This window comes from Athene cunicularia (genome assembly GCF_003259725.1).
Source record: "Athene cunicularia isolate RWA chromosome 9 unlocalized genomic scaffold, athCun1 chr9_part1, whole genome shotgun sequence".
NCBI lineage: Eukaryota > Metazoa > Chordata > Aves > Strigiformes > Strigidae > Athene > Athene cunicularia.
In genome coordinates, this window is record NW_020799110.1 from 2,936,913 (window position 1) to 2,952,153 (window position 15,241).

The 15,241-nt window shown below is 42.4% G+C and overlaps 1 protein-coding gene across 1 annotated transcript; it reads right to left on the bottom strand.

The window, feature by feature from the left end:
- Positions 1 to 13,673: 13,673 nt before the first annotated feature.
- SPTSSB (serine palmitoyltransferase small subunit B) lies at positions 13,674 to 14,558 on the bottom strand. The gene has a single exon (XM_026854652.1). The coding sequence runs from the start codon at positions 14,525 to 14,527 to the stop codon at positions 14,285 to 14,287; it is 243 nt and encodes an 80-aa protein (XP_026710453.1). The 5' UTR covers positions 14,528 to 14,558; the 3' UTR covers positions 13,674 to 14,284.
- Between the last annotated feature and the right edge of the window lie 683 nt (positions 14,559 to 15,241).

The window sequence follows — 15,241 nt, forward strand, 5'->3', positions numbered from 1 at the left end:
TGACAAATTGGATTTATGGGCTAGGATGAGCGAGTGTCTGGGAAATAAATACTGGGTACGAAAAGTGTGTACCTGATAACCCTCTGCGTCTGTGTCTGTGCAGAGCTCACTTGTTCAAACGGGGAAGCCACCGTGTTATCGTGGCGTGGGTCTGAGTGCTGCAGCAGTCAGGAAAGGGTAAGCAAAAGGCCCTGCTCTTCAGTGGCCCAGGCCCTACACACTTCTCTGCACTGTGCATCGTGTCTTTGTGCAGGTCTCTTGAAACATGTCTCTACGGTTCCTCCAAAGGTTGAGGCTGCAGGCAAAGGTAGAGTGAGGTTTTCAATAACTCATTTTTTTCTAAATCCAGTTACAGAATCAGAAAATATGAATTAAAATATGTATAAAAAGCATCATGTAGAAATAATGGAATTTATTAATTGATGCTGTACAGTACACACATTTCCTTTATAGAGCTGCTTGATAATTAGAACGGTTGTATAATCAGTCTACATACTTTATTACATCCTAGAATAAGCCTTTTCACTCTTCCATTAATTTTATCACTATCAACAACTGCAGCAAGTTTTAAGTGTCATTTCACCTCAATTCATCTTGTCCAAGAGGCACATATATTTCAGTAAACATTATTTTTATTCTCACCAATCCAGAAACCGGTTGTCAGAATGATTTGTAGAAATGGGAGGCAGTGTAGAGGAAGAGCTTTTCTGGATGGGTACAGTTGCTGAAGGTGGAAATGGCTATTGGTGAAAAATAATTTTTTTTACATATTGCTGACCCTTGAGGAAACTCCTGACCTTGTCCTTTGCACCAGGAATGGCCCTCACCACTGGGCTCACATCACTTAAGCCAGTAGAAATCTAAGCAGAAAAGAGATGATAATTTACTGAACAGCTAATTGCTAGCAAAAAAATTAGACATCTGGTTAAATCTAGCTCCAAGTGAGAAACCATTTCAGTTTGCACTGAGTTCTTTCTCTCTCCTGTTTTTCAATGATGAGTATTAAAGATTCTCTTTAAGCTATATACTAGTTTTCTGCTTGTACTGTTCTGTTCTTTAGGCTCTATATAATCCGTTAGCATAAGCACACGACTTCATCTTATGCTGTATTGTGTTTCATTTCATTAGGCTATCCAAATATTTAACTGATGTGCACACTGAAATTTGAATTATATGAATGAGACTGAACTCATATGCAAGTCGAGTTTATCCCAAGATTTGCAGTAGATCCTTAGAACTACTGCTTAGTCTCCAAGCTACTGAACAGTACTGCAGTCACAGCATTAAAAGGCTCTGTGTGTTATGTAGGGAAGCCAAGCCCACTCTCTTAAAACCAGTTTTACCCCAGGTTTTCACTCTTTGTTATTTGTGGGTGACTGGGCCCTTGGGTAAAGAGCTGTATGTAGTTTGCATGAAGGCTCAAGTGCCAAGGCAGGGAAAGCCGGGACATTGTTTGTGGTGTGCCCGCCGGAACAGCTGGCTCACAGCAGCTTAATTTTCAGTAGAAACTTCAATAAATAGAAGCAGCATAGCATGATAAATCTGTGGGAAAGATATTGCTGTGATTAATGTAACAGACACCTGAGGTCACTATTCCCTCACGTAAACTGCAGCCAGGAAAGGAGGCAATGAAGGTACCAGAGGAGCTCCTGGGACCTCTTGTCTAGTTAGAACTGCTCCCACCTTCCAGCAAAGAGGTTTTCTTCTGGTCTGGGCTACTGTTTTCATTAGCTGTGTTAAATTAAATGTAAAATTCTCAAGAATTTAAGAAAAAAACCCAAGCAAAGTGTTTTACACTTTTAAAAATATTCACTGTAAAATAAATTTGGGATTCAGAGCGGTGTGCACAGCTTCTAGGACATACAGTACTACCAAGTCACAAATTAATAAAAATACTCAACTGTAGAAGTATGCTAACAACATGGGAAGGGTTGTATAATAACAATGAAATACCTCTATGATCTTTACTGATGTAAAATTTAATTTTTAAGAGGACTGTGGTGACACCTAGGCTGTGTTTTCAGTTCCTGAAGTGCTGAGCATGCCTGCATTCCTGGCAATTTTATTCTTCTTCCAGTTACATCAAGTAATTATTTGGAGGAATGAAGTAATTTCCACTCAGATAGCAAACAAATAACAGAAGTCTAGTCAGTACTCAGAATAGGGAAATAAAGGTGGTGTGCTCCCCCAGCCTGACCTTTTTTCCCCCATAACCCTGCTGAGGTGATAGCCACCAGCAGATGGGTCCGGTTGGATTTGGGGGAGATGGATGCACCACAGTAGCCAAGGGCTAGTTTGAACAGTGCATCCGCCTGACCACGGTGCTGGGCGGCGTGCGGCTCAAACCAAAAGTTAGCAGCAGCTAACATTTGTAGTCAGTGTGTATGACTGTAAGTCAGTTCTCTTACTCCACGAAGAGTGGACAGCCCAGGGCCCGTTGGGCTCTCCTGCATGGCAGCGGGCTGCTCGCCAGGAGCTTCTCTTGAGTAGGGACACCTCGAGGTTGAGAGAGTCCTTGCCCCAGCAGATTCTCGGTAAGGGATTAACAGTGTGTTAAACTTTGAAATCCTAAGTGATAGAACAGACTGATTCTGAACATACATAATCCTTTAAACCATTGACAGAGTCTGGGACTAAGTGTGGATCCAGCCACACGTAGACTCCCCTCTGAGAAGGGGTTTAGAAGGCAAGGGGGTCCTTTCTGAACCCTGTGACTCAACGGGAGGGTCTCCCTGACGGCTTTGTCTGACCCTGCCCTCTATGTAGTAAATACCAAGTGAACCTTGCTATCAAATCCCGCTAACCCACTGTCGCATTCACTGTCAAACTTGGTTAAATTGCCATTTCATATGAATAAAAACATTGCTACTTCTCTCTTACAAGTGAAGTGCATCGCTCCTGTCCCCGACTGCACAAGTGAGCGGTTTAAGGGTGCAAGGTGGAGGCAGCAGCTCACTGTGCCAGTGGTTCTTGAAGCTGTAGGAGATACTGTGCTGAAAGAGATAGTACCTGTGTGGGGGGTGGTAACTCCCAGCTTCCAAATTTAGTCTGAGCCTGGCTCTGGCTCCCAGCAGGGACCAGGCAGCTGCTTGGCTGATCAGGAGGTCCTTTCCCCAACATGCAGCAGGGCTCTTGCCTGTCCCTGCGGGCACCACTGCCCTGGGTCCTGGCCCCCAGGAGGGATGTCCTCACATCCCTGTAGTGGATGATTGCCCTTTCTCCTGTGCCGCTTTGCATTTGCAGCCAGACTCATCAAACTTCACCAGTTTAGGTTTTAATCAGGCCTTGCCACGCGGGCCTTTCCTTTAGGAGAGAAGGGCTCTTGTTGCCCTTTACTGATTGCTGCTGTGAAGTTGAAAACTAGTAATTGCAACAGTGCAGCACATGCAGAGCTGTGTTTTGGCAGAGGTTCTGCTGTTACAACTTGCCTTCGGTGGTCTCAAGGAGCCATATGAATGGGAGGAATAATATTAGCTGATTCCACTGGGACACGACACTTCCAGGGGCTGTTTTCTGTGAGATAATCTGCACTAAATTTATTGGGATAACGCTCCAATTATTTTCCAGTTCTTGCCTATTTCTTCAGTTCATTGTGAGGAATCCAATTAGCAATCCAATTTATAGTACAAGCCGCCAACATTATTACTGCTGAACTTCAGAGGCAGGAACAAGGAGAACTGAAAAGAAACTTCTTTAAAATAGCTTTGCAACAGCAAAACACTTCACTTTCAGCTGATCAATAGCTAAAACCTGTGTGTTGCATCATCAAGCTTTAATGAGTTTTGTCGCAGTACGTATATTTGTGGTTTAATTTCCTTTTAACTAGGTAGTGTGCTGCATGAAACATCCGTATGAGACATATTCGATCCGATGCAGGGAATACTTTCTGAAGAATGAAAGAGCAGTTTACACGCAGGTTGTGCAAGGGGTGCTGCAGAGTAATGGGTAAATGCTGCCGTTTGTCAGCAGAGGGGGATAATTCTCAGGCTTGCTGTGTGTTGAAGCAGCTGGATGCTCGGTGTGCCAGAGGCGTAGGTGCCGATTTTGCGCAAACCCTGTCCTGCTGCGGTCAGAGGCACAGCGGATGCATGCTGCGATTTTGCACAGAAGGGCATCCTCTGCTTTCTAAATTCCGGGAGCCTTTTAAGAATTACTGCTATGCCTGTCATGGGGTCAGCATCGGATGAATTTTTCTTTGTAGCCTTTAAAAAACAAAATAACCCAAACCATCAAGTTACTTGAATTGAGTTGCTTGAACAAGGAGACATCCCACATTCAGGAAATAGGATCTTCTGGGTACGACAAGGGAAAATCCTCCTTGTACTAACTTCTGTTCTGCAGTAGCTCCCACCACCCATTTTGTGTTTAGCAAACATCACAGCCTGTTGTTTCTTGATAACCACAAACCCCAAAACTTTTAGTTTATCATCAGGACAGCTTCAGCAGCTCAGCCTTTATGCTGTCTTATCAACATGCTGTATTGTCAGAGCAACTCTCTTTGGTAATGAATTCTCTGTTGCTTTTTAGTAGTTAGCTGTTCTGGGATTGTAAAGTCTTCCTCTTTTGAAAAGGGCTGGGAAGAGGCATGACAGTTTTAGTGTGGCACTGCTACCTTTTATTATCCATGAGAACCTGTGCAGAAAGTACAGCCAATTCCCACAGATATGTTCAACTTAGCAATTGCTTTTATTACAACTTTTCTTTCTTAGTGTAAAAGATCATGATGGATATTTTTACTCAGTTCGGCCTTCTTTTAATTTAGAGATTTAATTTTAAGCAAAAGCATGGACAGGAGCCAGGCAGTGTTGCTTTAGTACTGGTGTGTTTGTTACCTGTACCGGGATGCACTAGACATGAACCTCAGACTAAGAAATAATTGTTTTAAAAAGGTAAATATTTGCTCATCAGAACATGATAGGAATCTTAGAGACTATAGTACAGTAGCTGTTTGCTTTCCACTTGCCTTTTGTAATCTTTTGTGTCTCAGCTAAAAACATCTCCTCCCATTTAGCCAGCTAAAGGAAACGTGGTGAGAGGGCGGGTTGTGCTGAGAGGTGTGGAGCTACCAAGAGAGAGTCCACACCAGTGTGAAGTCTGGACATTGGCATCAGTAAAATGAATGCATTTTTGTGAAATATATTTTTTCAGATATTGGCACTTTGAGTTCTCTTATGGGAGAATATGAGAATAGCAATATGCAGGTAAAAATATTTTGCATGTTGTGTCTGTTAAAAACCTGTACAGAAAAATTATGGATGGTATTGACATTTCCTAGACTTGCCTCACTAGAGACAAAACCAGAGCGAGAAAAAGCCAAAAAGCTCTTTGGTGAACTTGCTCTGGAAATAAACCCTTGTTCTTTGGCTGGGATGTGCACTGCTCCTCCCTCCATCACTACTTTTGGGGGTGGAAACGGAGGACAGGGGTATGGTGGAGGCAGAAGTTAAGTGTTTCGATGTGGATGGAGGAGCCAAAGATGAATAGTTTGTTGGGGAGGAGGAGTGAGGAAAGGAGACTTTGTTGGTGGAAATGGGAGGTAAAACAAATGGAAACAATGATCTGGCTTTGCAAGGGGGCCGCGTGGAGCCAACTGGACAGCGTAGGAGAGGAAAGTGGTGTAAAACTATAGCACTGGGTGAGTTGCCTGGCACCAGACTGGAGCAGCCTGAGGTCTGCTGTGCCTTCTCCAGAGCACAGCAAGGGGATGTGTTGCACTGTTTGCTTTGTCCAGATGATGCCGTCCTCAGTAAGCAGTGGCAATGCCCCACCAGTCGCTGCGCCAACCTTCTAGCACTGGAATCATCCTCTGAGGCAGAGCTGGACTGCAAAATAGGCCAATGCAAAGGGACCCAGGGCAGAAGGAACCCGAGAACTCATCTTTGTGGTTGTTAGAATTACGTAATTTGTGCCAGGGAGTGTGGATCGATAAATGAAAATTGCATAAACAGTCAGGAAAACGTGGAAGGAGGAGGACAGGGACACCCTGCCCACCCTGGGCTCCAGAACACTTGGGCATTTTAGCATTAAGCATCTTACCAATGGTAACCTAGGACATTGCTGAAGTAGCAGGTTTGATAAATATAATGGCAGTTAGTTCTTCCTTCTTTTATCTTTTTTTTTTTTTTGGTGGCAGTCCTCTGTGATGGCATATGCATTTTATAATTATTCATCAAGATAAATTCTCAGGAAGAGGTGTTGCAATTTTAGTGGGTTGAATTTTCTTTGCACCGCTCCCATCTTGCTGGCACATGACACATCACTATTAAAAGATGTCTGTGCAGGTAGTGCTCAGCTATAAAATTGCAAAACCGGAACTTATTGTATGTATGATAGACTTTTAATATAAAGGCACTGGCTGTAGACTGTTTTTTGTGGGTGGAATCTTCCAAAGCTGCACTGAATGCTTGCAGCTCATGATTTATTTAGGAGTATATGAATTTATATAAAAGGTGACCTCAGTGATGTTGGGTTTGCTATAAAAGATTTTTTGGGGAAAAAATACGCCACATACTCAGGACTGCTGCTGCAGTAAGAGGCTTATTTTAGTGCCCAAGTCCTATGTCCTTGCAACAACGTTTGGTTGGAGTGGATTTTAGAGGGCGTAGTAATTCTGAATAGAAAGCTGATACTGAACTGGGTATGGGGCTCTGAGGTAGTTTGGTGCCACCAAAATGTATTAGTGATAAGGAAGAGCTTTTGGATGCCAAAATACTCAGGTTGTTGGATAGCAAATGAGTCACGTCTAGCCAGATGTGAAAGGCTGTTTTACTACAGGAAGCACTTAGAATGTCTTGATGCTTCTCCATGCCAAGCGTGAGGCAGCAGACGGCTGAACGCAGGGCTAGATACAGGTACGCGCCCCTTGATAGTGGGCTGATTCCACCTGACTTCATCAAGTCGTGCCTTTTGTCCTCATGTGAGGAGAAATATTGTAAAGAGGAGTAAAACATAATCACCTGTGATGTGGAGAGGGCTTCTTGAGATCTGAGTATTATTTACCTTGAGTGAAATACCTGGTGCGTGCTGTACTTCCCCTGGGCAAGGCACCGGGATGCGTGGAGTTGGATGCATCTACATGGTTTGCACCATCCTTTTTTTTCCAGCTGTTATTTCATAAATCACTCAATCTCTATGCATTTTTGACAGATAATTAGCGTATATGAGTTACCAGGCTTTTCTCGTTGCGTAATTTGCGGCTGTGGAGAATGCAAAGACCTGATACAAGCTCTTTCCTCTGCCAGCCTGATGGGTGAGGCTGTTTGCTCTGCCTTGTCACCCTGTTTTTAATTACATTGCTGCAACCCTCTTACAGCCCTCTCCGATGTTAGGATGCTTTATTCTGAGCCTGGTCTCAGTTGTTTTGTGTCAAATATTCTATAATGTACATTTTTCCTGTGTTTTCTCTTCCTGTTCATTAAAAAAAAAAATAAAATATCTAAAGCTCATAAAGATTCATGACATGTAACTCATCCTTGAATATGACTTTGAAATAATGAGATAGTTCTCATCTACTCCATGATTGTGAAGCAAAGATAGGAGCTGTCAGAAAAAATAACTGAAACAGCACCCTAGCTGACAATATGTCTACTCCTGACACTGCCACAATTTACCTTCATTTCCTCCCTCCTCCCTCTTTGCTCAGTCATTGTAAGCAAAGCAGAATCTGTTTTGTTTTTTTTTTCATACAGATTTGCCAGATTTACCCAATTCTCCATTGATGTGATATTTGCACTGTCCTCTTTGTCCTGGTTGTTGCTTTTCTCCCTTGCCTGAGCATGTCTTAGCAGTAGGATACATATTTTGATGCAAAGGGTACAGATGCATCTTTTTAATTTCACTTTTAAACCTAGACTAATGTGTTTTGGTAATCAAGGGGGGCTATAGCTTATATTAGGCCACATGAAGCAATTTCTACAGCCTTTTTCTAGCTCAGAGTTATTTAATCTAAAGGAGGCCTCAGTTATCCTGGGAACAACTCCAGGAAAGCCCCACTTTGGAGCTGACTGCACTGGAACCCCAGAATCGGCAGTTTATCAGCTCTTTGCTGTCCTGATGTAGCAACTACTGAAAGCAGCCTTCTCTGAAATAAGGGTGGAGCAGACAGGGATGATGACAAGGTTGAACTCTGAGAGTTAATTTTTACCTCCACATGTGAATCATAGCCTCACAGCTAGGGAGTTTCCATATAAGTTGCCTGGAGATATTTTCATAACGTGGGCTCCTCAAATTCAGGAAAAATATTGCTTACTTTAGAGAATAAGTATCTGAAAGACAAAATTGATCATGCTTTGAACCAAGGGTGTCTTTAGTTAGTTCAGGCTGAGTTTTCCTTCCTGTGTGTAAAGACAGAGAGTGAAGAGAGCCCGTTTCATTTCAGCTCTTGCTGCTGGAGTTGTGGGATGAGCTCTGTGCTGTGCGTTTGGATCCAGCCTTCGGAGGACCTCAGGAACATTACAGGCATCTGACCTCTTTTGTCAGCTGACAAACAGTGGTAGTACACTGAATTTTCATTTTTCTGAGATTTAAGGTAGTTTTAGTTTACCAGAACATTTTGCTGTTTCCACCTGCCTTGGTTCCCTTGACTGCAACAAGTTTGCTACAGGGCTGCATGTTGGGTGACATTTGCTGTGGCTGTAGGAGCAGAGGATCTGTACTTTTCCTTTTCTTTTACTTTTTAACTTTTCTTTTTCAAGCTTTTCCACTGACTCCTCAGTTTTTCAGTTTCTGATCAGGCTTGGCTTGGAGAGAAGTGCTGGTATGATCCGAATGAGGCACTTCAGGGCTTGTGCTGGAAAATTCTCGAGGCAGCTGGAGAGTTTAGTGCAGTCTCAGAAACACCAAATAATTTAGCTGGCCAAAGAGAAAGATGTGTTCCTTAATTGCAATTTGAGATTATTGCAAATTGCAATCCCTCCATCTGACAGGCCATCCCACCATCTTTCTGGAAATAATGAGGAGCCCACCTTGTTCTGGAAGTTTAATAGGAGGGAATGTAGGAATCTCATGACAGTAGGACAACATGGTGCATTCATTTTCATGCTCCTGGAATAGATGGGGCTCTATTTTCCTCCTCCTCTGGAGATCAATCCCTGCAGTAGAAACTTCTTCACAGCAGGAGGGGGTGTGAAACAACAGTCGCTCACTGCTCAGCCAACCCTTAATCCCATCTGGATGTAGCTGTGGTTTGGTATTTAGGAGAAAATTAAAATTACTTGGGCAGGGGCTGACTCCTGCACTGCAAGAGGACAGCACTGCTTTTGATGCCGTGTTGGATATTGATCGTTTTGGGTGATTATGAGAAAGTTATCACAAGTTCAGTAATATTTAATTGGAAAATTAGCCTTTTCTGCTTTTAATTTTCAAATGCTCAGCCTGGCACGCCACCACCTGTCCACGTCTCCGCCCCAGGGTGCAATAATCCATCTGTAAGAATGGGCCCAATTTCGGCACACGCATTCTGGTGCAGCCCTAGTGTGATGTGCGCTTTGGATGGTTCTGCTGACTCTTACTACACCCTGCCGTACTTCTTTTACAAAGGCTTAAATTGTTGTTGTTTTTTTGCCTAGCTTCCAAGTAATTAGGGAAATTAAACTCTAGAAATAGAGCACTGCCTTGGTAAGAGGTGAAAGGAGACAGACACAACGTATTGTATTCGCAGTCCTCCTCGGTGTGTGCTGGGCAGGGCTACTTCTGCCTGTACAAGATCAGGACAACATCCCTCCTTTGCAGTAGTGCAGCAGAAGCTTCCTACCGTGGAGATAAGAGTGATTTCCCTTTACATTCCATTTTTATATGTAGGCAAGTTTCAAAGAGGTATTTCCATGGAGGCACATTTCTCACACATTACAGTTTTTGTATGATATTGATTGATAATACCCATTTGCTGGTTTGGACTATCTAAACCAGGGCCTTTATAATAAAATATGTTAATGACATTTTTCACTTGATAAAAACTTGAGGGTCTTTTTATCTTTAACCATAACTGTATGAATCACTGTAGAGTGGGAAAAAAAAAAAAAAACACAACAACTTTTTTCACTGAATTTGCATCCAAAGCAAGAATCTTAAATTATGGCCAAATAACAGCAATAGTAAAACTTCAGAAAAAAATTGTACTTGAACATCCTTAAGATTTCAGAACTTCATAAGCATGGGGTCCCATTTTTCAGGGAATTCCATGTAGATGAAATTGAACCCTCAGATGATGGCCTGTCTCTGTAAGCGACTGGTTTGAACCCAGATGCCCTGAAGATGTGTAGAATAGGCAATGGCAGCGCTTCCCTCCCAACAGGCTTGGAGTGTTTTCCCAGTCTTTTCTAGGAAGATCAAGAGAAAGGATGGAAATAGAACTTTCTCTTTCTTCTGTTGAGCAAGCAGTCAGGCAGGAGCCACTGTAAGGCTCTCTGGGGTTATGAAAAAGTCTGAGAATATCACACTTTAAGTAAGTTAGCACTACATTTAGTCACTGCTCGTGTAAGCTGAGTTTAGCTGGCAGCTGATCATCAGAGATGTCTGTATCTCACTGACGACCCTCTGAGCTATAAAACGCTGCTACCATATTTCAAGTTCTGCATTTTAGTTCGTGTGATAAAGGAAGTGCACCAAAATAACTGAGAAATAAGCCTGCTAGATATGCCATCACTGGTGGCCACACTGACCCCTACGTTTCCTGTGCAAGACCACTGCTGAGGAAAAGTTCCCTTTTTTTAGGGAAGCTTTTTTGAATCGTCTTGGGTAAAGGCTGCCTGGAAGGGCTTCAGGAAGAAGCTTCTGGAGGTTCATGGTCTGGACATGTGCATATACAGTCACCTTCAGTGATGGATTTGAGAGGTGATCCATGAAATTGGCCAGGAAACCTTTTACAGCAGGATAAATGCTAGCTTTGATTAAAAGAAATTAAGAAAATGAATTTTAAACAAGGGAGGTATGGTGCTGACCAGCTGAGCCCAAAAATTTCTCCATGCTTAATTTAATGATGCATTTGTACTTTCAGGGTGAATGCAACTGGAACTGGTTCATCTCCCTTTCTGCTTTTGTTTCATTTATCACTGTTGGGTTATTGGTGGTTCTTATTCTTAACATAGTCCTTTCATTTGCTTTTTTTTTTTTTTTTTTTTTATTATTATAGTGTAAAAACTTCCAGCTGCTGTGCTCAGCCTGAACTACAATTAGCATAGGGTAATAATGGAGCAATTAACTACAATTAACACGGAGTAATGATGAAGCATGAGAAAAGAGAGTGCTGCCAAGGTGTTTTTATAAAGAGACCGGCACTGTACTCTTCACAACGGAGTTGTTGCCCATATGCTGTACATACCGAGCAGTCTGCTGGCAGCCCTCCGAAATGCGACCCTCCTCCTGCGGCTTGCAGCAAGTGGTGCTTCCACGTTAGTGTGCAGGATGTAAGCTGATGAAAACCTCTTTCCATCGTGTATGAATGGCTTCACCTACAGGGAAAAGAATTTTAAAACTGGAGCCGTTTCCTAAACTGTGGTGTGGTCTCAAGCAGTTGAAAGTGGTATCCCACCTCCTCTCTCAGCTGGGGAAAAAATGTTTCTGTTCACTGCTGTGTGCCAGAAATGCTTCAAAATCTCCTGCTAGAACCCACTAATTTTGTATAGTAAGTAGGTAGTTATTTCAGCTTTTCTAGAAGAAAGGAGAACTGAAAAGATTTGGAAAAATCTCAAAAGGCTTTTTAGCAGAGAGGTTATTTTCAGCTGTCTCCTTCCTGGTGAATACCTCTTGCCCCAAAACTTCAAAATTTCTTAAAGAAGCTGAAGAACACACACACACAAAATGTATTTTCACTTAAGTAAGGCTGCAGGACCCTCCCAACGAGAAACCACTGCTGTTGTCCTCCATCTTCCAAGCACCTCCCGCAAAGCTAAACAAAGATAACAGGAATAATAAGGAAGAGAAGTGCATTACAGGAATCCCACCATGAGAGGTTAGTGGAAATTCCCTCTTCCTGAACAAAGCCGTTTGCTTGCTCTGTTTGCTTTACGCTAAATGTTTAAATAGCAACGTTACATTGGGGTGTGTGCTCCTTGAGATATGACGCCCAGCCTTTGCATACCTATAAGAAAGTGTTTTCCTTATACTCCTAAAAGCAGGTCAGTTGTGTTTGATGCCGTAGGGAACAAATAACCTTTTTGAGAAATTAAAAAATAAGGTGTTATTGGAAACAGATTTGATGAGATGCCATGGCATCAAACTATCAGGTTAAAAAGTAGAATCTTTTGAGGATAGGATATTGGGAAGTATTTTTGGTTCAAGCACCAACTCTCTAGGTAAATATTTTCCTTTTTTCACCTCCCAACATTTGGGTTGTTACTTTTATTCTATTTTATAGACTGCTTTCATAGAAATTTTCACAGGTACTTGACATTTGTTGTCTCCTCCAACGCTCTGTTTGTTACTGTAAACATGATTACAGCTTGGTACCTCGTATCTGCAGGTTAAAAACTATGATTAAACTGATGCGACAAGCTAAGCCTTTGGCTCCCATTTGAGCTTAAACCACTCAACTGTTGGGCCACTAGCACACACAGGTTATTTGTTGCCTTAATCTGAAGCACAGCAGTGGCTGGCTGTGAGAGACTTCAGGCACCTGAACATGACCTGCTTGTTCTGGTGATATGACCAAGTGGCTCAGTTGTGAGCCAGAACCTGAACACAACTAGCAAGGATGATCTATAATGTGGCCTCTGACGAGCAGGAGACCTGGGCATCTCCAAGAGTTGCCTTCAGGACCTTGTGAACTGCTCTAGAGCAGGATCTTCAATGAAGTTTCTGGGGTTTGTTTTTTCTTTTTTTTTTTTTTTTCTTTTTTTTCCTCCCCCACCACCAGAGAGAGGAGGTTTTGGGCTGGAGCACTAATGAGGATGAACGCAGCAGGCCACACACAGATCCACTTAAGGGGCACTGAAACCTTGCCCCAAAACATTTGCAACAAAACAGTCTCTCTGCCCTGGTGTCAGCCTGGCCCACGTGCATCCAGGGTATTTATGAACAAATAGAAAACACTGGGAAGAGCCGAGTCATGCACTGAAATCTTGTTTCTGAAGAATAAAATTTTATTTTTTTCTGAAAAAAATGCATACACACATGTTCAGATCTGTTCAACCTTCAAAACATGTCTTAGTTTCCAAACAAGCCATGTTCTTTTAAGCATGCAGGACCCCACTGCAGCTTGATAAAGAAGTTAAGAGGGTTTTTTTTTTTTAATCCTGTAAGTGCGCAAACATAATTTGAAAGCTATTTACATCTTGTACCTCTCACTTCTAATAACAGTAGCATCAACTGTTAGATACATGCACTGTATAGCTGTAACTTAGGATTTGGCATTGATGTTTGATTTGGGTGTAGGGTGAAAGCCAAACAAACCTTCCACTGTTCAAAAAACCTCCCCACAGGCAATTATAATACATCTCATTTCTTCTTTATACAGCAGATCTCTTCAAGCACTCAGATTTCCCTGCAGTTATTAAAATATTACTTCTATTCCTTCCTCTGGTGCAGACATGCACTTTGCTTGCTTTGGTGAATGGGAGCAGAAAGAAAAAAAATTTTGTTTTTTTATCAAAGAAGGCAGGAGTGCACTGAAACACAGCCAGTTGTCCGTCTGTCTGTTGTTTTCAGTAAACTGCAAAATTACCTATAGTATGCTTTTATTACTCTTAGACCATCTAAAGTCAGATGCAGCTGCTTAGATGCAAAAAGTTGGATTCAAGTTCCTATTACTTTCTCTTCTAATTTCCTCTCCCATCAATTAAAAACCAGAAGTTGATAACCAGCCAGATATTAGTACTCAAATCACGCTGTATTTTACTCATCTCCTTATATTCTCTAACCTAGGTCAAAGAAGGCATGGCATGTTTTGCCACTGCACTCTGTTGGCAGAACTTCTTTGTGTATATTGAGCGTAGTACACCTCCTCACAGCCATCATAAACGGCCTTTGCTGGTTCATCCATGCCAGTGTGATTAAATGAGGGTGCTGAAAGTGGGAGCCGGGTGAATATTAGTTACACATGGCATTCCAGGCGATGTGTTTTATTATCCCCCAGCAAAAGCTGGCCTGTGTTTCATTGAACGGGGACTGTGCAGCCGGTGGTCAGTGCATTATTCTGGTTTTCAGCGATGGTAATTAAGCAAGCCAGATTTTTGTAAGAGAAAAATGGTATTTTCATAACTGCAAAACTGCTGCAGAATAAATATACAAAATTGAAGAAGACAATGCATTTCACAATTTGCAAGAGCTGCTAATCACGACTCGGGCAAGTTCAGTTCACGATGGAAACCGTGCTTTCGGGCTGGCCTCCAAATATCTGGGAGAAGAACTCAAAAGCCAGGCGGACGTGGATGGGGACGAAGACGTAAGCCGTGTACACCACCATAGCGAAAACAGTCACGGTGATGGTGTGGAACATGGACTGCTCCCAGGGCTCCAGCACGTAGCTGCAGGTGATCAGTAGGTACTGGTAGTACAGCCAATAGATATAGTCCTTCACGCGCTTAATATCCATCTTCAGCTTTCAGTGATTTCAGGAAGATGACCTGTAACGATAGACAAGTCTGGATTATAGCTGAAGTGCAAAGAAAGACCTGGAACTAAAAAGTGATGCGGTGACCAACCTGTCAAGTTTGATCCCACATGTAATTGTTACATAAAATAAAGTTCAAACGGAAATAACGCATCGGTGCCACCACCAGCCTCTGCTGCCTGGAGCAGGGGAAAACAATTTTTAGCTGTAGCAACTGCTGTTTGCAGTTATTGGAGCTGTATCAGCTGAGCACTCCGAGTTTCTGCGTTCTGATCATGAGGGTGTTTTGCTCTTCTCTCTTCAACAGGAATTAAAGTCGGGTGGGCTTGCAAAGGCACAGGGTTCACGTGGAAGTCAGGGAGATATGCGTTTAAAAGGGAGGGCTTTGGGCCAGTTTCCATAAATGCGGATGGCAGATTCGTATGCTCTGGAATAAGGATGAGATTAAAGTAACTGCTCTGTAAAAACTCTGCTTACTTCTGATAACTTTTATTATCCTGCAATTGTTGGGAATAAAGAAAGACAAACTATGAAAGGGAGGGGAAAAAGGAATATTAAATAGCATAGTAAGTTTTTTCATCTCATTCCAAAGCAATAAGGTACATTACAGGTTAAAAGAATATTTAATGGAAGTTACAAGCCTGTGAAAGATTTTCCTCTCAGGTAATACTTTTATGCATTCATTGTTCCCGTCTC